Below are 23644 nucleotides of genomic sequence, written 5' to 3' on the forward strand. Positions count from 1 at the left end.
GGAGTAAGAATAGGACTGAGGAGTGTCTTTCAGATTTGGCAATTAGGAGGGTGTTGGTGGCTTTAGTGAGAGTTGTTTTCATGAAGGTAGATTAGGGATTAGCACTGTAGCCAGATGACAATGTGTTGAAGAGTGTATAGAAGTGGGCCCTGGATTACTTTTCAACTAAATGTAAATGTCTAAGCCTTTTCTGAAAACATATCTTGATGAATGTAGAGATGACAAGAGTTAGCTATTGGTTCAGGGGAAAAAAAAAACTAAGAAAGAAGTTGGAACGTAGAAGACAAACGTTACCCAATTTATCATTGAACAAGGACCTCTCTTTGGCAAAGAAGATGGTTTTCTCCAAATTTGAATTTCTCCTCATGGCTAGGCTCAGCCACAGACTAAGTTTTACAAATCTGAGTTAGCAACAAGGATGGGAGGTTGTTTGGAACTCTGAATAAAGCCTTGTCACAGCTGTGTACAATTGGGGAGTTAGGGGGGAATGTGATTAAAAGGCTTCTACAAAGCACTGAAATTAAATTAGCTAGGAGGAGATTCAATTTTGAACTCCTTCCAAGATTTCTAATAGAGAGATTATATATTTCATTAAAAATAGGAAGAAGGCAGAGGATGGAGTGATACAACTAACTGAATAAGAGCATAGATTTTCTACTAACGCCAGGCACTGTGTTTTTTTCCTCTGGCAGTGGTCGGCAAACTGCAGCTCGCGAGCCACATGAGGCTCTTTGGCCCCTTGAGTGTGGCTCTTCCACAAAATACCACAGCCTGGGCGAGTCTATTTTGAAGAAGTGGCGTTAGAAGAAGTTTAAGTTTAAAAAATATGGCTCTCAAAAGAAATTTCAATCGTTGTACTGTTGATATTTGGCTCTGTTGACTAATGAGTTTGCCGACCACTGCACTAAGGAATAGTTTGTGGGTACCTGTTCAGCCTCAAAATGCATCTTTTCCTCTGTCTGCCCATCAGTAAGTAGAATGGTAGGTAGCCGCCTCTTCATATCAATCAGCTGGGAACAGACAAAACCAGCTAATCTTTTTGATTGATGGATCTCCTTTTGGCCTCTTATGTTGGTTTATTTTTAACTAGAGGCCCAGTGCATGACATTCGTGCGTTGGGGGGGGGGGTTGTCCCTCAGCCTGTCCTACACCCTCTCGTGGGATGTCCAGCGGGCCCCCTTGGGGGATGTCCAGTGGGCCTAAGCCAGCAGGCGAACATCCCTTGAGGGGTCCTTAGCACTGCTGTAGAGGCAGGAGAGGCTCCCGCCACCACTGCTGTGCTCACCAGCCGTAAGCCCAGCTTCTGGCTGAGCAGTGCTTTCCCTGTGGGAGCACACTGACCACCAGGGGGCAGCTCCTGCATTAAGCGTCTGCCCCCTGGTGGTCAGTGCGCATCATAGTGACCAGTTGTTCCGCCGTTTGGTCAATATGCATATTAGCCTTTTATTATATAGGATAGACTTTAATTTTTAGAGTAGTTTTAGGTTCACAACAATATTGAGCAGAAGATGCAGAGATTTTTCCATATATCCCCTGTCTCCCACACTTGCACAGCCTTCACCATTATCAACACTTCCCACTAAAGTGGTACATTTGTTACAACTGGTGAACCTACATTGACACATCATCACCTAAAATCCATAGTTTATATTAGTGTTCTTGATATTTTATATTCTATGGGTTTGGATAAATGTATAATGACATGTATTCATCATTATAGTATTATACAAGGATATTTATGCTCTAAAAATCCTCTGTGCTCCTTCTATTAATTTCTCCCTAAAACCTTCTAGCAACCACTAATATTTTTACTGCCTATACTTTCACCTTTTCCAGAATGTCATTTAGGCGAAATCATATAGTATGTAACCTTCTCAAATTGGCTTCTTCCACTTACTAATATGCATTTAGGGTTCCTCCATATCTTTGCATGGCTTGATTTATTTTTTAATATGTTTTTATTGAGTTTTAGAGAGAAGGGAAAGGAGAGAGATAGAAACATTGATGAGAGAGAAACGTCATCGAGTGGCTTCCTCCTGCACACCCCCCACTGAGGATTTAGCCCACAACCTGGGCATGTGCCCTGACCAGGAATCAAACTGGTGACCTCTCGGTTCAAAGGTCGATGCTCAACCACTGAGCCGCACCGGCCAGGCCTCATTTCTTTTTAGTGCTGAATAATATTCCATAGTCTGAATGTACCAGTTTATTCACTTACTTACTGAAGAATATCTGCTTCTAAGTTTTGCAATTATGAATAACACAGACATAAAACAAATATAATCAGCCAGTTTTCTTGGTTGATGAGTTGTTTCTTATGCAATTCTGGTCACTAGAATCTTAGCTTTTGACCTTAAGAATATGTAAAGCAGTGGGAGAAAGGTTGTGGCTTGTAGATAAGTTTACTGGGTAGAGTAAACAGATGATAATAGATGACCTCATTTCCTGGTTGTATGGTACTATCTCCACACTGCATTTTAGTTAAAAAGTCTTAAGTACAGAGAAGTTAAATACAGAGTAAGTCAGTCAGACTCTAACCGACTGGCGCCGTTTTGAGCTGCTTTGACCAATTTGGAACAGAATTCACTCTGGGTTTTAACAATTTAGAAGTAGTGTATCAGAGATGAAGGACCCTAAGCAATCATCTGATTGATATGAGGAAACAGAGACCTGGTAATCTCTGTCAGATATAGACCCAATCCAGAACCCGGGTCTCCTGACGTCCAATTCAACATTTGCTCTATTTTACCTGGTGGCCTTGGTTTCATAATGTCTTATTTAATTAAGATAAAATCCTAAGAAAATCCTCAAATCTAAACCGTTGTCAAGCTCACTTTGATTTTCAGGCCCTATAAATAGCTTAAGATGCATGTTGACGTTGCAGCTCTTGGTCTGGGCAATGACAAGCAGCCGGCTCAGAAAAGCTTGTATGTGAGGAAATGCTAAAGGAAGGTTAAGCTGCTATTTATATATTTATCCAGCCCCTCGAATTTCTTTATTTTTTTTTAAAAAATTGAAAGTTAAAGCCTGGCCTGTGTGGGTCAGTGGTTGAGCGTCGACCTATGAACCAGGAGGTCACGGTTTGATTCCCCATCAGGGCACATGTCTGGGTTGTGGTTTCGATCCCCATTGTGGGGTGTGCAGGAGGCAGTCAATCAATGATTCTCTCTCATCATTGATGTTTGTATCTTTCTCCCTATTCCTTCCTCTCTGAAATCAATAAAAATATATTAAAAAAATAAAGTTAAAGAGTACTCCATCTAGGTCTTATAATTATCCTTTCTTGCAGTAACAGGCTAAAAGCTCGGCATTGTACCAGTTGAGATTTGTAGCTCCAAACAACAGATACCAAACTCTGGCTAATTTAAGCAGAAAATGGACTTTATTAAAAAGGATATTAGAATGTTCTCAAACTTTCGAAAAGGTGTAAGAATCAGGTTTAGAAACAATGCTGAAAATCATGTCATGGATCTCGTTCTGAGCACACCCTGCTCCTGCTGCTGCGTGGTAGACATTGCATTCCCAGAATCATCAGAATTAGACCTGGATGTTTCTACTTTCCCTGCTGATTCTGCAAATTGCATGTAGCTGCCATTTCTGGCACTACCCATTGCCACAATGGTTTTTGTTCAGTCCCCTCTTTGCATCTCTAGTTTCCAATGTAGGGTCTGTGGCAATGGAACCTTATTGGCAGAACCCTGGTCACATGCCAATGTCCTAGCAGCAAAGGAGGCAGGAAAAGTGAGTGTCTGGAATACTCAGCTCCCACAGTGGGAGGTTAGCTCTTCTTCATAAGGTGAGTGGTTCAGATGCTGGGCAGCCTAAAGAAGGAGTAATATTGACTATAGTGACCTGTTTATCACAGTAATTTTAATATTTTTACTATTATTTATAGTAGGTAATATATTCATATGTTGTCAAATTGAAAAGGTAAGAAAAGATATACATTAAAAAACAAGTCTTCCTCTCCCCAACTCCCAGCCATCTACTTAGCCTTCCTTGCATCGTGGATTATTTACTATCACCAATATTCACCTCCTCTCTCTGGAATATTATATCCCTTTCACCCCCGCCCAGCCCCAGCCCCGCTTGCATCCTTTGAAGTGAGGTTTGGCCATGTGATTTCCATAGGTCCAATGAGATGTAAGTCTATCACCACTTCTGGGCAGAAGCTTTAAAAGCTAGTTTATGTTTTGCTTCATTATCTTTCCTCTACCACGTTGACCAGCAAGGTTCCAGGTGGTGCCAGCCTGGGTTGCAGAGTGTACTAGACATTTTGTCTTTGCCCCTACACATTCCACTCTGTCCATGATGCTCTGTGCCCTGGGAGGCTGCCTTTTATGGACTGTAGCAACAGGTTGCTTTGTCCTTTGTCTTCTAGTTCAGTTCAGTTTATGAGCGATACTGGCCAGGGATCCGTGGGCAAGCAGAAGGAGGGTGACACTGACATATGTATTCTCTCACTGTCTCACTTTCTCCTTTCCAGGTCTCCAGGGGCTGGCTGTACTCCTCTACTGAAGAGCTCCAGCTCCTGTTGGGCAGCACCTACTCTCTTTGGGTTCTGGTAGTTGCTGTACCTGGTCCCAGGGTACGGCACCATTTTTTGTTGACTTCTCTCAACCTGACCCTCATCTTTGTAAACAGTCCTTTTATTAATCTCTCCTTAATTAATTATGTGAATATGTCATCTGTCTCGCACCAGAATTCTGACAGAGTGAAGGACAGCTATCATGAGAAGATGTCCCTTCCCCCAACTGGTATTGGTCACATAGGATGAACAGTGATTTTTCTGGGCTGTTCATTACCACAGCACAACCTTACCTAAACTGACTAATATCCTCCATATCTAGTTTCTTATAATGCGGCTATATTTTAACCAGCAATTGGTGTCACAGTCAGTATGAAGCTTAATAAAAATATACATACTCGGGTTTTATTCCTGGAGAGTCTAATTCAGAAAAATCTTAGGTGGGCCCAGGCTTTGTATTTTTAATAAGCTCCAAACCATTGGTTTTGAGGATTTCTAATATTAAGACTATTTCTAATATTGACCTAGGTTTTTCTCAGAGATGTTTTAGAACTTGTAGTATATGAGAGGCATCTATTAGGGTTATCCATAGAATTGTGTGTGTGTGTGTGTGTGTGTGTGTGTGTGTGTGTGTGTGTGTGAGAGAGAGAGAGAGGGGGGGGGAGACTTATTTTTTTAAAAATGCAATTAGGGAAGCTACAAATTCAAAATCTGAAGTTCAAATCTGAAGGCTGTCTGCTGGCAGAATTCTCTGTTGCTTGGAGGAAGTCAGTCTTATGTTTTATTCAAGCCTTCGACTGATTAGAGAAGAACCATCCACATTATGGAAGGTAATTTTCTTTACTCAAAGAGCACCATTTTATTTTTTTAATCCTCACCCAAGGATATTTTTTCCATTGATATTTTAGAGAGAATGGAAGGGAGAAGGACAGAGAGAAACACTGATGTGACCTAGGTATGTGCCCTTGACTGGAATTGAACCCGAGACCCTTAAGTCCTCAGGCCAACGCTCTATCCACTGAGCCAAACCGGCTAGGGCCAAAGAGTACCAATTTAAATGTTACTAGTATCACCTGGAAAACATGGCTCAGCGATTCAGCATCATCCTATGAACCAGGAGGTCATGATTTGATTCCTGGTCAAGGCATATGCCCAGGTTGTGGGCTTGACCCCCAGTGTAGGGTGTGCAGGAGGCAGCTGATCAATGATTGTCTTATCATTGATGTTTCTATCTCTCTCTCCCTCTCCCTTCCTCTCTGAAATCAATAAAAATATATTAAAAAATAATGAATGTTACTATTATCCCAAAACACCCTCACAGAAACATCCAGAATAATGTTTGATCTGGTAGCATGACCTAGCCAAATTGACACATGAAATTTACCATCACAGGGGGTTATATGACACATGGGTAGAATTAGATGCAAAAGGTCAAAGGAAATGGTAACCTGATTCCATTGGCAGAGATGTTTTAAAAAATTAGATACATGTCAGTATCTATATCTGTCGGTGTCAGTCAGATTAGACACTGGCTGAAATCTAAGTAAAATTTCTACATTCATTACCTGTATATAATTTCACTTATAATTGATACAGAAATATTCTATGCAGCTGAAAGTATGGTCTTTAGCATCAGACAGACCTAGTTTTGAGCCCTAGCTTCCCTCTTTGCTTGCTGTGTGGATTTGGACAAACTCCTTGAACTATTTTGTTTTGGCTTCTTCATCTGTAAATCTTATCATTTTTTTTAATGTGAGGATTCATTAGAAAATGTATATGAAGTGCTTAGTACCTGAAACGTAATCAATGCTAATATGAATATTGTTAATATATAATCTTCAAAAAATACTGAGTGCAAATTGCATTTCAACTCATAATCACATGCGAAGATACAAATCATGGTGAAGTCTTTTAGATTTTATTTTATTTTTTAATTGAGAAATTGTGGTAATGACTTTTTTACCAGTTCCAGACTTTATTTCTGATATGCACATACCATGAGAGAGGCAGAGAAAGGGAGCTCGGCTAGGTCGGGGAGAACAGCTCAGATGTCTTAGCGTCCATAAACCTTCTGTCTGGGAACAGTTTCAGATTTGGGATAGTTACACGGGTGTATTGGCAAAGAACCCTTCTCTCCTTTAACTAAGAACAGATGATTCATTCCTACTCTAAGTGAGAAACGAGCAAGGAAATGTGAGCCCCGAGTTGGCAGGAGAATCTATGTACACTGTCTTCTGCCTCTCAGCAAGCCAGACTGAGACGTATTATACAAATCCAGGCCTCTGATCGTTCGCAGGATAGGGATAACCGATGCCGTTGGACCCGGCTACATTCAATTTATGACAAGAAGGGGTCGGGAAAGAGATGAGTAGCAATCTTGTAGCTTTTATAGGCAGAGGCAACCAGAGCTAACCATGTGCTCCCCTCAATCATGTTCTTGGTCTTTGCCTCACCATTTTAGTTATTTGCAACGTATCTTCTGGACAGCAGCTAACATTCGAGATCATTAGTCTGTAACCATCACAAAGCATGTCTTTGCTAAATTGATTTAATCCCATGTTGCTTTAAGAAACAGTGGATCCAAATCAGTAGTCCTGAAACTCGGGAGGAAAAATTCCATAGCTTCCTGCATTGCTCTGCTACTGTTCGTTAGAAAGCTTTCAGATGGAACAACCGATACGTGTTTTCCCCTTGGTGTAATGCTCTTAACTCTTTCTTTCCTCACCCCATGACGCTTTACCCTGTTGGTTACCCAGGTGCTTGGAAATTGGCATCAAGTTCTGGTAAGAACTGCTTTGGCTCTTTCAAGTGTCTGGTCATCTTCAAAATGCATTCACACAAAACACTGATTTTTTTTTCACTCTTCAGAAACATTTTTGTTTCACATTTTCCTGTTCTTAAAGTAAAAACCCCAAACAATGATCCCATGAACTTAGTACCAGAGAATGTCAGTTGGGTGTGAATATTTCACAACTATACAATAGTCTATCATTCTTTCAGAAGGTCACTAGTTATGCTTTTGAAAGAAACATCGATCCACACTTCACTTTCATTGTTGTCAGTGTTCTTTCTTCTTCTGTTCCTTCCTTTCCTCCACTACCCATTCCTCCAGCAAAAATAGTGTGGAGAAAAAAAAAGAAAAGGGGGGAGAGCTGGTGGAAGGAAATCTTAGGCCCCAGCTCCCCTCAGTCACATGGTCTAACATTTGGGCTCTGCAACCACCGTGGACTTTCTGAGACACAGTAGAGGAGAGCTACGTCATCTTTAAGTCTCTCCAGCTCTATAACTCCGTGAACCCCATGAACTATGTGAAGGGATGTTCCTCTTCAAACGAGGAAGTGCTAGGCTTACTTAAGATGTTGCTTCAGCCGAAACCGGTTTGGCTCAGTGGATAGAGCGTCGGCCTGCGGACTTAAGGGTCCCGGGTTCGATTCCAGTCAAGGGCATGTACCTTGGCTCATCGATGTTTCTGGCTCTCTATCCCTCTCCCTTCCTCTCTGTAAAATATCAATAAAATATATTAAAAAAAAAAAAAAAAAGATGTTGCTTCACAGCTGTCCCTCAGTGGGGCATACTTTTATCCATGTTTTTGAAGAGCTGGGTATTATTTATTGACAATTTAAAAATAAATAGTTTTAAAAGTATTAATATACAACTGGTTAATAGCTTACAGGGTTATCTTTTTGGCATTTTTTTATTGCAGTAAAAACCACATAACATATAATTTGCCATCTTAACCATGTCTAAGTGTTCAGTTCTATAGTGTTAAGTATATTAATATTGTTGCAAAACAAATCTCCAGAACTTTTTCATCTGGCAAAACTGAAATTCTGTACTCATTAAATGATAACTCTCCTCTCTCCCCAGCCCCTGGTAGCCACCATTTCACTTTTTGTTTCTATGAATTTAACTTCTTACGATACCGCATGTAAATGGAATCATATACTATTTGTTTTTGTGACTGGCTTACTTCACTTCAAGGTCCATGCATGCTGTAACATGAGACAGGATGCCCTGCCTTTTCAAAGCTGAATAATACCACATTGTATGTATACATATATCACATTTTGTTTATGCGTTCATCCATCGATGGACATTTGGGTTGCTTCCACCGCTGGGCTATTGTGATAGCCCTGTTGATTACATATTGAAATTTAATTTAACTTTGACCTTCTGGTCCCCTCTGGTGGATTTAATAAACACAATATCATGTGCAAGGCATGTCTGACCATCAGGGAGAGAGTGAAACGGGAAGAATGCTGAAGGCAGAATCCCAGGGAACCTGGTTCTTTTAAGATGCCTGCAGATGGAGGAGGAGGCTGAGAAGGAAGGACTGGTGGGAAAGAAACAGCTCAGGGGATGGGGTATTTCCAAGGGGAAGTAGACAAGTAGCAGAGATTGCAGGGAAGCCGAGTAAGATAACCATCAAAGGTGTTAGCAGTAACAGAGCTGGTAGGATTGTTTGCAATGTCAGAAGTGGGTAGGAGCTTGGCTAAAGTGAGCAGAGGAGTGAGTGGGAGGTGAGAAAGCAGAGAAATCTGTTGAACACCACTTAAGCGCTTGGTAGCTCTGAGTGAGAGGAAAGAGATTGGGTCTTAGCTAGAGAAGGATGCAGTGTGTTTTTTATTGTTGTTGTTTGGTTATTGTTTCTTAAGCTAAGAGAGACTTGGGAATGGTTAAATGCTGGTTTCAGTTTAGCTATTTGTTACATAAAAAACAACAACAAAACACTATCCCAAAACAGAATGGCTTAAAACAAGCGTTTTATTTTGCCCCAGGATTTTGTGGACCCAGAATTTGAGAAGGGCTAGCCTGGGAGGTTTGGCTTTGACCTCCATGGTGCCAGCGGTGGTGAATGGGATTGGAGGGTCAGTCCATTTTCAAGATGGCAGTTTCACCCACAGGTGGGTGCCTGGGTGCTCCTTGGCATCGCTCTCTCTTCCAGGGCCTCCCTATGTCCGTAGGGCTCCTCACAGAATGGCAGTCTCAGGATAGTCACAGTCATTACTCAGCAACTCCCTTTCAGCAGCAGGTGTTCTGAGTGACTCAGATGGGAGGAAGCAGCGAGGTTTCTTTTGACCCGACCTGAAAGCCAAAGAACGTCACCTCCCCTGCTTCCTATTGGGCACACAGTCATGAAGGCCCACCTGCACTCAGCAGGAGCGAAGGATGCGGCTGGCTCAGCCACAGCGAGGGAAGGACTCGATGGCAGCCATCACAGAAACAGTAGAGCAAAAGGGGTTGGGCTTACTAAGATTCCTGGAGTTGCAGGAGTGGGCAAGACTTTTGAGATTTGAAACCAAATATGGGTACATTGAAAAGTCTCTGGCCAGAAGAGGAAGTTTCTTTTATAGCGCTATAATTCTTTACAAACCACACACTGGGAGGAAACCCGAGGATCTCTCAGTATGCTGCAATGCAGAGTTCCTCTGACCTTTCTCAAGCACCTGTTGCTCTCTGGGAGGAATCCAGGCACTTAGGGGCCCTTGGCTAAGCTGCAGGATACTTTGGAGGCCCCCAGGTAAATATACTAAGTGGTCTACTCCCTTAAGTTGATCTTCTGAACTCTCCCATCTCAAGCGTCTGCTGAGGAAATCTCTGGGGTCAAAGACCTCCCTTGCTCTCTTTACCTGCCTACCTTTATGAGTGATCAGCTATAACACTTCAAATAAAATGATTATTCTCTCTCTTTGAGAGGAAATGTAGTGAATCACACTCAGAGTTAAGCTAAGTACTCCATCTAGTACTTACGTGACATTGGGGCAAATTATTTGACCTCCCAGAGCATCAGTTTTCCCATCTGTGAAATAGGCACCAATAAACTCAAAGGGTCATTGTGAGAATGCAATAATATAATTCATGTAAAGAGGCACTCAGTAAGCCCTCAAAAAAGGATAGGTATTTTGATGATTACAACTGTATCTTCAGTTGAGCTCCTCAGCTTTATCTTTGGGCGGGAAGCAGAAGTTAAGATCACTAACACGCAAAAGCATTTGCTGGACACCCAGAAATCATTGTGACTCACTGTCTACCAGCGGTGCACTTTGGACCGGAGTGGAATTTTACCTGGCGAGCCACAAAGCTTTACAAGCTTCTCCAAGGGCTAGTTCACAGGAGAAAGTATCTTGAGCACTTCATAAGATAAAGCTCACTGAATCAGAGGAGTAAGAAAGGAACTTTGGCCCTAGCTGGTCTGGCTCACTGGATAGAGCATCGGCCTGCGGACTAAAGGATCCCAGGTTCGATTCCAGTCAAGGGCACATGCCCAGGTTGCCAGCTCGATCCCCAGTGTGGGGCGTGCAGGAGGCAGCCAATCAATGATTCTCTCTCATCATTGATGTTTCTATCTTTCTCTCTCTCCCCTCTCCCTTCTTCTCTGAAATAAATATATATATATATATGTGTGTGTGTGTGTGTGTGTGTGTGTGTGTGTGTATATATATATATATATATATATATATATATATATATAAAGAAAAGAAAAGAAAGGAACTTTGAGCATCTATCCAGTTTGCTACTGCATAAGCCACCCAGACGTGTGAAAATCTGCTTTTGTGCAAACAGCTCCTGGGTTTTACCAATTCTGTCTCTTCTCCTTCCTCCCCGAGGCAGCCCTGCTCTCCCTGGACCCAGTTGGACTCCAGGAGCCCAGTCTGGACTGAGTTAGATCCCTGGGCCTCCTTCTTCTGACCCAGGAGCAAAATTAGGACAATGGTGTTCATCAATCTTTTGCCTTATTGTGAAATGAGATATGACAATAAAGCGCTTTGGCTAGCTTTTCTACAAATGCTATAAAAGAACATCTTTCTTGGGTCAGTTTCAAGAATTCAGGGCTTTGTGTTGCTGAGTAATGGTTCAGAACTGACTTGATCTCTTTGTTTTGGCTGCCAAATACCCACGGTCAGTTCTAACCCCCTGACTGGTTCCTCAACCTCCCCCTTGCCCTTCAAGTACTCAGCTTTCTGCAGCTAGAGTAATTTCTCCACACGACACCCTGAGCGCTCCCATAGCCGGCCATTACCGTCCGGAGTGCAACCTAAACAGCCTGACCTTGGAGCTGCCCCAAGGGCTGCTCCCACCTCCTGCACTTGCCGTGAAAGGACAGGGGACTCGGGGATCCTGGATGACTGCCCTCCAGCCTGTGCCTGGCCAGGGCCTCTTCCCTCCTCACCTGATCGGAAGGGCTTTCTGACCACTTCTTCCATTCGCACCCTCTTCATCCCCTAGAATGCCTGACCGCTTTCCAGTTAACTCACTCTCATAAATGTGGGGCTTCTTTGTATGCTTAAGTTTTGGGCTTTTTCTTGCTGGAAAAAAAAAGAAAGAAACCCTGATTCTAGCTCTTAATCCAAAATGATTCTACCAAGACCATCAGGGAAGGGAAATGAAATGATGGGGGTTGGGTGGGCAAGTGGGTAGGTAGCGGGGCTATAAGTAGTACCAGTGACATTGAGAGAGAGTGGCAGGACTCCCCAGTCAGGATGGTGACTGGTGCTTGTCTCCGGGTCAGGAGCCCCTTGTAGGCCAGGCTTGTGCCTGTTTTTAAATATTAATATTTTATTGTTGCACAGATCACAAACGGAGGTAAAAATTCATATTTGACTGGTCATTCTAACAAATGACATGTTTTAACTTTTATTTGTTTTAAGTTTGGATTCCCCCTGTTCATAGTCTTTCTCAACCATTTTTGAAAAGTAACCCTCCTAAGGAAACATTTTAGACATTTTTTCTTAATCACCCACCCCCATGGATTTTTAATACCACAGATATGCTGTAAATTTGTTAGCGTACTGTGTGTATATCCATGCTTTATACATAAAAAGAGTAAGGACTTTTTTTTTTTTTAAATCTCCCAAATAACCAAGTTTCATTCCTTGGGGACTATTAAGAACACTAGCGGCCCGGTGCACTGCACCCTCTCCAATCTGGGACCCCTCGAGGGATGTCCGACTACCCGTTTAACGGGAAGTCGGACATCCCTCTCACAATCCAGGACTGCTGGCTCCCAACTGCTTGCCTGCCTGCCTTCATGATTGCCCCTAACCGCTTCTGCCTGCCAGCCTGATCACCCCCTAACCCAGCCTTGGGCAAACTACGGCCCGCGGGCCGGATCCGGCTGTTCTATCCGGTTCTCTTGCTCTCCCCTCCACTCCTTTACTTTGAATTTATATTAGTCCACACAAACACTCCATCCATGCTTTTGTTCCGACCCTCCGGTCCAGTTTAAGAACCCATTGTGGCCCTCGAGTCAAAAAGTTTGCCCACCCCTGCCCTAACCACTCCCCTGCCAGCCTAATTGATGCCTAACTGCTCCCCTGCCAGCCTGTTTTCCCCTAACTGCCCCCCCCTGCAGGCCTAGTCACGCCTAACTGCCCTCCCCTGCAGGCCTGGTCCCCCCCAACTGCCCTCCCCTGCAGGCCTGGCCACCCCTAACTGCCCTCCCCTGCAGGTCTGGTCCCCCCAACTGCTCTCCCCTGCAGGCCTGGGTCCCTCCCAACTGCCTTTCCCTGCAAGCCTGGTCACCCCCAACTTCCCTCCTCTGCCAGCTTGGTCACCCCTAACTGCCCTCCCCTGCAGGCCTGATCTCCCACAACTGCCCTCCCTTGCAGGCCTTGTCCCTCCCAACTTCCCTCCCTTGCTGGCCATCTTGTGGTAGCCATCTTGTGTCCACATGGGGGCAGGATCTTTGACCACATGGGGGCAGCCATCTTGTGTGTTTGAGTGATGGTCAATCTGCATATTACTCTTTTATTAGATAGGATAGAGGCCTGGTACACAGGTGGGGGCCAGCTGGTTTGGCCTGAAGGGTGTCCTGGATCAGGGTGGGGGTTCCCTTGGGGCATGAGGTGGCCTGGGCGAGGGGCCTGTGGTGGTTTGCAGGCTGGCCATGCCCCCTGGTGACCCAAGCAGAGGCCCTGGTATCTGGGGTGTATTTATCTTCTACAATTGAAACTTTGTAGCCTGGAGCGGAGCCAAGCCTTCTGCTTGCTCCGTGGCGGCAGCCATTTTTTGGGGGATTTATGTATCTTCTATAATTGAAATTTTATAGCCTTAAGTAGAGGCCTGGGCCGGCCAAGGTGTGTGGAAAGCTTGGCTTCCTCTATCGCTGGGGGCAACCCTAGCCTCCTGCTCTTTCCAGCTCCGTGGCTGCCGCCATTTCTGTTTGGATTTATGTATCTTCTATCATTGAAACTTTGTAGCCTTGAGTGGAGGCCTAGGCCGGCAAGGGCAGGCAGAAAGCTTGGCTTCCTCCATCGCCGGGGAAACCCAAGCCTCCCTCCTGCTCTCTGTGGCTGTAGCCATCTTGGTTGGGTTTATTTGCATATTCGCTCCTGATTGGCTTGTGAGCGTGGCTTGTGGGTGTAGCGGAGTGATGGTTAATTTGCATATTACTCTTTTATTATATAGGATATGCCCCGGGGGCTTCCAAGGCCGGAGGAAGATGGCAGCGGGGGCAAGCCCCCGGCTGCAGGCAGGAATTGCCGGCCACACCGGCACCCATGTGGGAGGCCGGGCCTGGGCACCCCCCACCCTCGGCTGCGCTGGCACACGGACGGCCAGTCTCTGGAGAAGCTGCCTGTGCACATGGGCCTGGTGATCACTAAGGAAGAGCCGGAGACCAGTTTCTCAGACATCGCAAGCCTCGTGGTGTGGTGTATGGCCATGGGCATCTTCTACATTAGTGTCTACGACCACCAAGGTATTTTCAAAAGAAATAATTCCAGATTGATGGATGAAATTTTAAAACAACAGCAGGAACTTCTGGGCTTCGATTGTTCCAAATACTCAACAGAGTTTGCAAATAGTAATGACAAAGATGATCAAGTTTTAAATTGCCAAGTGGCAGTGAAGGTCCTGTCCCCGGAAGATGGAAAAGCAGATATTGTACGAGCTGCTCAGAAATTTTGCCAGTTAGTAGCCCAGCAGCAAAGTAAATCCACAGATTTGGATGTGCATATGTTAGGCAGTTTACTTAGTTCAAATGGTTTTCCTGATCCTGATGTGGTACTGAAGTTTGGGCCTGTGGAGAGCACTTTGGGCTACCTTCCCTGGCACATCAGATTAACTGAGATTATCTCCTTGCCTTCCCACCTAAACATCAGATATGAGGACTTTTTCTCTGCCCTTCGTCAGTATGCAGCGTGTGAACAGCGTCTGGGAAAGTAGTGATCCCTGGCTGCATAATTTGATTTTAGGCTTTTGGAGAAAAGGATCTAAGTGATTCTGATGTTTACAAAGCAACTATGAAACCCTGTACACACCTAGTTCATAAGCCTCATAATTTATCAACAAACACAAAAAAGTGTCTTACTTGAGAGTAAGTGTGAGAGTGTGTGTGTGTGTGTTTGTGTGTGTGTGTGTGTGTGTGTGTGTGTGTGTGTGTATGGAAATAAACTTATAAATGGGAAGTGTTAGAGAAGGAAATACATGGACTTGCACCTCTGAGCAAGCAGCAGTAATGTTAGAGGAGCTGAAATTTCAGTTTTAAAGGCTTCAGCCCCAACTACTTCCCTGTTTTTGTAGGGACATGAGTGGATGTTTAGAGATGTTAGATTATTATTTTGTGGTGGGGGTGGGGTGGGGGGAGGAGATTTTTTTTTAAGTCTTTCCTGGTGACCAAACCTTAATTTTTAAGAATAATATATTGACTTATTAAATGGAAGCATTGTGAGATTGAGGGATTTCCAGAGGACTGGAGCTCTTTATTGCTCGCGTGTTAAAAACTTGCTCACCATTGAAGCCCAAGGAATACCTGTTTTCAGATACCTGTCCTTTTCCATCTCATCGTTATTGTCAAATAATGTGACTGGAGAGTGTTGATCCAGTGTCTTTGTTCTGGGATGTGAAGTTCACTTGAAAATAACTTTTACAACATTGAAATGAAGAATTTAAAGAATTTTAAAAATTTAAGTATTAGGCAGTCCAGAAAAGGTGAAGAAGTTGTAAACTGAAAAACAAGATGGAAAGTTTCCTAAAAAAGAAAAGTTTGGATTTTTGTTGTTTGATGGATAGTGTGCTACATAACATCCAAAGTTACATTAAGAAAGTATTTCCACTCGCTGAAACCGGTTTGGCTCAGTGGATAGAGCGTCGGCCTGCGGACTGAAGGGTCCCGGGTTCGATTCCGGTCAAGGGCATGTACCTTGGTTGCAGGCACATCCTCAGTGGGAGGTGTGCAGGAGGCAGCTGATCGATGTTTCTCTGTCATCGATGTTTCTAGCTCTCTATCCCTCTCCCTTCCTCTCTGTAAAAAATAAATAAAATATATTTTAAAAAAAAGTATTTCCACTAACTGTTTGTTTAAAATAAGCACTTGAGGGAAATTACACGGCAGCTCTTTTCCTCAAAAGTAACCCGTTCCTCTTTGGAATCACATGTTGAGGACCATGTTAGTACCCAGGGTTTTTGCTCAGTAAATCCTGATGGTGACTTTCTGTAAAAGACCTTTAAATGAGATTGAGGGCTGTGTAGGTAATAAAACATTACCAAAGGCTACAAAAGTAAATTAATTCTACATATTCTCTTTCATGACAGAGAACAGCACTGGTTCTGTTATCTTTTTAAATGAATAAGTGATTTTTGATAGGTATTTAATATTTCTTTCCTCACTGCTAATCCTTGGACAGAAACCATTCTTTATATTTGATGGACTCTTTTCAGAAAAATCTTAACAACTGTATAATAATTATCTAAAATTGTACATTTAGAATGGAGAAATTTAAATACTAGGTCTCAGAAGTCTGAAAAATAGCAGAGAAGACTGGATTTGGAAAGTAAGATCTGGAATTGCTTGTCAAATTCTGAAGGTATGAAGAATAAATGTTTCAACTTTGGATTACAAAACCCCATTTATGATTTAAAAAATACACTTGAAATAAAATTATTAAACTAAATTTTGGTTTAGTGATATTGCTTTGCATTTCATTGTTCTTTGAACATTGTAAGACTTTTTTTTAAAGTCAGTTTATTGCTGAAAGTTTTATGTGAAGCTACAGCATATCTCTAAACTTGACCAGAGAATTTTTTATTTCTGTTCCCCTGTACAGTGAATCGTGTTCTAGTGAGGATTTTTTTTTTTTTGCCTTAGTTTAAGACTGAATTTATGGCTTTTATAAACATGTGTCTTGAATATGTATAGCTTTAATGAATTAAATGTAATGGGCCCAGTTGAAGTGAAAAGATATATTTGTTAAAATGACGTTAGTCAAATAAATTACCCACTGGTATATAGCCAAAGTAAAAAAACAAAACAAAAACAAAAAAGAACATATGCCCCAGAATAAAACAGAATCAAACAAAGACAGGCAGGTAGTTTATTTAGGAGATGAGGAAAATGCTCATGAGGGAGTGGAAAGTGAGGCAGAGAGGAAAGGAAAGCAGTATAGTGTGAACTAGGGCTTGTTGCCACTGTGGGCAACTGGAGTTCAATCTAACTGGGGTCCTCCTGGGACCAGGGTGCAACACCCACCTCTAAGAGATATCGACTGAGGGGCTGCGGCTATATCCAGCCACTTTCATCAGCCATGGGTGGCGGGTGGCTCCCAGGAGGATATCCATTCTCTGGGGGTTTATTTTCTCCCCTGCATAGGCAGAATGGGCCGTAGAGGACAGGGAGGGTCCTCAGTTGCTTCTTCAGGCGCATGAAATAAAGTGGTAAATGCTGGGGAATATCGGGAGAGGGGACTGGCAGTTGCTGCATTATTTCTTTAAAACAGACTACTTTTTAGAGCAGTTTTTGGTTCACAGCAAAATTGAGCAGAAAGTACAGAATTCCTATATATTCCCTGCTCCCACTATCATCATCCCCCACCAGAGTGGTGCATTTGTTACAACCAATATGCATACATTGACATATCATTATCACCCAAAGTCTATAGTTGTTATTAGGTAGTTACATACATAACATCACATCGCATAGTTCACTCTTGGTGTTGTACATTCCAGGGGTTTTGACAAATGTAGAACATGCATCCACCATTATAATGTTTTGCAGAATAGTTTCACTTCCCTAACAATCCTCTGTGCTCTGCCTATTCATCCCTCCCTCCCTCCCTGATGCATTACTTTTTGTTTCCTTCTGATCTGTGTCACCATGTTACACAATTTTTACATAGTTGTAATTACAGTAGGGATATAATTTTGTACTGAGTTTTTTTCACTTGAAGTATTTTTCAGGTTGATACAGTTTTCCATAATTATAACTTTTAAAGACCGCATAATTATGCTTTATATGTGAATACCATAACCTTCATAACCATTCCCCTATGTCAAGCATTTAGTTTACTCTTTCCATTTTTTCTTGCTATCCTATATAATAAAGGCTAATATGCAAATAGACAGAACGGTGGAACAACCAGCACAACCGAACAACCAAACATACGGTCGCTATGTCATCCGCTGACCACCAGGGGGCGTGTGCGGAACATGGTGGGCGTTGGCTGTGGCAGGATGGTGGAGCAGGTGAGCAGGGGCGCCAGACCAAGGCGGGGCGCCGGTCGCTGTCATCGGGCGAGCCTCTGGTGGTTACTGAAAATCCTTTGCTCCCGCGCTGCCACAGTACCTGCTGCCGGCACCGGAGCCGACACTCGCATCCGCTTCCAGTGTCCAGCACCAGTCCTGATCGCTTGGCGCCATCAGTGGGTGCGAGTGGCGGCTGCTGGCCCTGATCGCCCCTGAGGGCTTCTCCACCTCCCCCTGCTCCTGAGGGGTGATCGGAGCACCAGCCCCACTCACACCCACTGCTGGCACTGGCCCCAATCACTCCGTGCCATCAGTGGGTGTGAGTGGGACCGGCACCATCAGCACGTGGGAGCAGCAGTGGCGGGAGCGGGGCTGCCAGCAGAGAGGGGACTGGGGGCCGTGGAAGGAGGGGCCGGGTGGGGGCACGGAGGATGGGCTGAGACCTGCCCCTGTGCCTACTGCAGCCTTGCAGCCCACAGTTCCTTTCAAGGTGCATGAATTCGTGCACTGGGCCCCTAGTTATAAATAAACTAGTAGCTCTGCACATGAATCTGTGTGCCAGTAGCTCACCAGTAGCTTGCTGCTGCCCTCCAGTAGCTCTCTGCCCACTACCCCACCCTCCTTTAACTCCCCCCATCCCTCCTCTACCCCACCCTCCCTCATAGCTTCCTGCCCTGCCCCCTCCTGTAGCTCTCCACTGTCCGCTTGTAGCTCGCTGTCCCACCCTCATAGTTGATCCGTGATCCGGTCGTTACACAGTCAGTCGTTATGCTTTACGGCATAACGACCATTTGCATATTATATCTTTATTATATAGGATGGCTAGAAAAGCAAAATTAGAAGGCACTTACTAAAACACAGCGAAGTGCTATTAGCGTGTCTGTATGTGATAGGATTCCAGGCTTTTTATCTGTTCTGCCTATTTTTCTATAATTGCTTTTACAACAGGAAGAATAATAGTCTTCTGTGTTAATTTTGCTAGGCTAAACCCAGTAGTTCCATCAAACATTAATCTAGGTGCTGCTGTAAATGTATTTTATAGCTGTGCTTAACATCTGCAATCAGTTAACTCTGGAAAGATTATCCTCAATAATCTGGGTGTACCTGGTGCAATCAGCTGAAAGGCCTTAACAGCAGAACTGAAGTTTATGTGGAGAAGAAATTCCGCCTTGGACTGCAGCCTCAGCATCTGCCGGAGTTTCCAGCCTGCCCTTCTGGATGGCCTGCCTTTCCTGACAACCAGGCCTATGGATTTTGGACTTGCCCAGTCAGCTCCCACAGTCACATAAGCCCATTCCTTGAAATTAACATATATTCCACCCTGGTAGAACAGTTAATGACCCGATGACCTCTCACTGCCCCTCCCCTACTTCTTCAAAAAGGAACTGCAAAGAACAGCTTGGGTATTGTTTCTGACGATGTACTTTTTTTGTCTTCCCAGGACTGAGATTTCTGGATGTGGCATGAACATATTCCATAAACATACACAATGAATATAAGAATGGAATCATTTTGGAAATTAGTAGAGTTGGAACTTATTTTTTATACTAATACTACTCATTCCTGTGGCATATGATGAAATTAATATGTATCTGCAGCTTACTGTTGAGCTTTCCATTCCTTTGATCCAAGAGCATTCAGGGCAGAGTAAGCAATTAAAAATACACGGATACATGGTTGGTGAGACATTTTTAGCTTGGCTTTCAGACTTTTGTTGACAAGCTACCTTCTGTTTCTCTATTATTTATATATATTTTTTATTTAACAAGTTTTACCAAAATTTTAAAAATGGTTTATGCCTATTAATTTATTTTAAGTGGAGTAAACTATGAAAATCCCTCTCATAAAAACAGAGCCTCCGGTGTTTGTCTTGCTAGATCTACTAAGATCTGGCCAGGATGGTTGCGGACAGTTAGTGTGTAAGATATGCTTTGACAAGTTAGGAAATATGTTTTGACATTTCCAGTAAGATCACTGCTCTGCATTTTTTAGGTTCCTGTTTGTCTGCTATACACAATGACCTTGGCTTTAAAATTCATTCTCAAAGTGTTCCTCTGAGCTGGAAATATTAGTAAGAGTTCTTGACTGCAAATAACACACTGACTCTGGTTAACTGAAGCAGAGAAGAAATTCACGAGGAGGATATCAGAGAGCTCAGAGAATCAATTGCGGGACCAGAGAATCAGGCTTGGCAAGTAGAAACCCAGCTAGATAAGAAGGCCAGACTAGCCCTGACCGGTTTGGCTCAGTCGGTAGAGCGTTGGTCTGCGGACTGAAGGGTCCCAGGTTTGATTCCAGGCAAGGGCACGTACCCAGTAGGGGGTGTGCAGGAGGCAGCTGTTTGATGTTTCTCTCTCATAGATGTTTCTAACTCTCTATCCCTCTCCCTTCCTCTCTGTAAAAAATCAATAAAATATATTAACAAAACAAAAAAAGAAGGCTAGACTTACAGCCAAAGTAGCAGGACAGAAAGGGCACCGATACCACTCCTGGCACCATCACCACTCCCACAAGAATGGATCCCAAACGGCCCTTGCGTCTTTGAGTCATTTGCTCCAGATTCAGAGTTCCAGGTGGAATTCTGCTGTATTTGACGGGCAGGCTTAGGCCAAGGCCAGTGCTCTAGCTGCTGCAGCTCAGAGGGGCTCAGCTTAGAGTGGAGTGAGGCACAAAATTGAAGGCACTCACTCTCAGAATCCCTAATTTTTAAATACTTAACCATTTTGATAAAGAATAGCTTTTAACTTTAAACATTCAAATTCAGTAAAATATGTCATGCATGAAATGAAATTTGCACATAAAAATATTACAACATGTTGCTTGCAATCTGTTTCATTGTCTTAAATTTTAAACACAAATGAAAACGCCTTATGGTCAAATACAATGGAAACAACTCACAGTCTGCTTCTTTGTCTAGATAATTGCTGTTCTATCATTGTTTATTTCAAACCTGTTTAAATGTAGGATGAATAGTATGGGGGGGCAGGAGGTGGGCGCGGGGGGTGGAGACATGAAATGTACCCAAGGGAGCTTGGATGATTCCAACCTGTTACAAACTTACTTTCAAAAGGAACACCTGTGGCTGAGTGTACCTGCATCAGGAGCAACCATTGTAAGTAGGGGTCCTCAAACTTTTTAAACAGGGGGCCAGTTCACTGTCCCTCAGACCGTTGGAGGGCTGGACTATAGTTTTAAAAAAAAAACTATGAACAAATTCCTATGCATACTGCGGGCCCGGGACGAGTCGGCTGCTAAGCAGGACAGGCAGCGGCACCCGGCGGGCCGGATAAATGTCCTCGGTGGGCCGCATGGAGCCCGCGGGCCATAGTTTGAGGACGCCTGGTTAGAGCTTATAGGGAGGAATATTTTATCATGGTCACTTTAAATTGTCAGCATTGGAGGTAAGTAGCAAACTGGCTTGTTGTCAGTTTTGTTATTGTTTTAGATTTCTCCACAGCAGTGCACCCCCTTATTGCCTATAGCCTCTCTGGCCCATCACCCTGCCATTGTATGCCGCTGAGTGGACCATTACACGGCAAGCTGGTAACAGACCTTGCGTGCAGGGAGGAACTCTGGTGTACAGTGGAGGGAAGGAGACTTGATTTTTATCAGGCCCTTATATTACCTGTCCAAAAGACAAACATTAAGCAACATGGCTTCTTAGGGGTGTCTTAGGTTCTAGCCCTTTTTTATTCCTTTAAGTATATGTTTATTGATTTCAGAGCATGGGGGAGCGGGAAAGAGAGATAGAAACATCAATGATGAGAATCATTGGTCGGCTGCCTCCTACATGCCCCCCGCTGGGGATCAAGCCGGCAACATGGGCATGTGCCCTGACCGGGAACTGAACCGTGACCTCCTGGTTCACAGGTCGACGCTCCACCACCAAGCCATGCAGGTCAGGCCTCTAGACCTTATTGCAGAGCCTGGTTTTATGAATCGTGTGGCCCGTGAGCTCCCCCAGCCCAGCGCTGGCCAGCTGCCTCAGAAGTGAATGCCTCTGGCCATGGTGGCAACAGGGGCGGGGGATTGGTCAGTTCAGCTCACATTCATTGCCACTGTGAGAAAAACCAGAAACAACACTCAGTCTGCCCATGAAAGATGGAACGCCACTGATTAAAAGCAGATTCTATCCTAAAAGCAAATCTTCCGCTAATTAGGCACATTAGCTTTGTGCAAGTTCGGGTGTTAAATAACTTTCACTTCACTCATTTCAGAAGACAGGGCTGATGAGGGCAAGAGGATACACCCCACATAAGGAGAGCCATTGTCAGTTCTTCAGGAAGGCAGCCCCAGTGCAAGGCAGTGAGGTTTTCACAGCCCGACTCACCCCCCAAAAAAGATAATTTTATAAATAGTGTTCTTTAAAAAAAATGTCAACTTCATTAGAAAATATAAAAGATGCCTAACCTTCCCCTTAACCCCCAGGTGAATAGACATAACGGATTCCCACATGCGTAGACTTGGCAATAGCTGCTTTACCCCCGAAAGGGGCTTTGCACTAAGCGCTTCTGACACTAATGTTCATGCTTAAGCAAACACATTACCGAGAGAGAAGAATGGCTCTGTCAGCCTGCCCCGGCTGGGCTGCTCGGCACCATGGGAGCCGCAGCTGCACTGGGTCTCATTCAAACGGGCGCGGGAGACCCAGGCCCCTAGACATACAGGGATGCTCAGCCAGATTCGCACACGCTAGCCTACACATCACACGCCATCAGCATTAAACTGCTGACCCCAAGAAGTTCCTAAGGAGAGAAAGAAAATGTTACTGGTTATCAATAAGCCTGAACTATTTGCATCTCTGGATTCTCTGCCATTCTTTCTCTTTTTATCTTTTCTTTTGCTTTTACATGAAAATGTTCACATTTGTGAAAAGAGTCCTGTTAGAGAGAGAGCTATATTTGGGACCATTTCTTAATCTTTTCCACTGTAGCTGGTTCCTTGGAGCATCTGTGTTCACATTAGCATTTCTGTCTGGGGCTATGAATTATGCTGTCAAAAGGAGTTGCAAACTGGGTTTGTTACCTGGATACCCACAAATATGCTGGTCTGTTTGTATAAATCTGAAAAACCTTCCTTGTCCTTAGGAAACCAGGCCATTCCGCATATTAGGAAAGGGACCGTGAAGCGAAGCTTCCGTTGGTGCTCTGGGCCATCAGGGGCAGGGTGCCTGGGTAAACGACAGTGGAAGGGAGCCCAGGGTCCATTCTGGGGAGGTTGTATTCCATTCACTAGGAGGCAAACATCTCTGTGGCCGGAGGTGCAGGCTGAGCGTGCCATTGGACATTTCTAAAGTCAAGCTTACCACCAATTCATATCTGCCTGCAATCAAAGCCCTCACTCTTAAAAATCTCCTCCACAGGGTGCACACTCTCCCACAAAACAGTCCAGCTGTTGAAACACTGGCCAGAAGCAGGGACCAAAGGAGACACGGGCACAGCAGGCACTGGAGGGCTGGCAGAGTCTTGCGGCTAAAGTCCTGGACCATCTGCGCACTGAAAGGGCCCTCCAGGAGATTGGCTGAGAGCTGATGATTCAGCCTGCGCGTCTCTCTTCAGGTCAGACTCAAGCATTTGCATCTGACAACGTCTCACACGTGTCATTCTCCCTCTTTTCATAGCCACTCTCCCTCACCTCCTCCCCCCCACCGCCCCC

At 44.1% G+C, this 23644-nt stretch overlaps 1 protein-coding gene across 1 annotated transcript; it reads left to right on the forward strand.

The window, feature by feature from the left end:
• Positions 1 to 13939: 13939 nt before the first annotated feature.
• On the forward strand, positions 13940 to 14695 carry LOC308257625 (dehydrodolichyl diphosphate synthase complex subunit NUS1-like; the record flags this gene model as incomplete). The annotated part of the gene is made up of 1 exon (XM_080687688.1): positions 13940 to 14695. One exon carries the CDS (start codon positions 13940 to 13942, stop codon positions 14693 to 14695), a length of 756 nt encoding a protein of 251 aa, XP_080543814.1.
• Between the last annotated feature and the right edge of the window lie 8949 nt (positions 14696 to 23644).

Source organism: Plecotus auritus (genome assembly GCF_963455305.1).
Source record: "Plecotus auritus genome assembly, chromosome: 1".
Taxonomy (NCBI): domain Eukaryota; kingdom Metazoa; phylum Chordata; class Mammalia; order Chiroptera; family Vespertilionidae; genus Plecotus; species Plecotus auritus.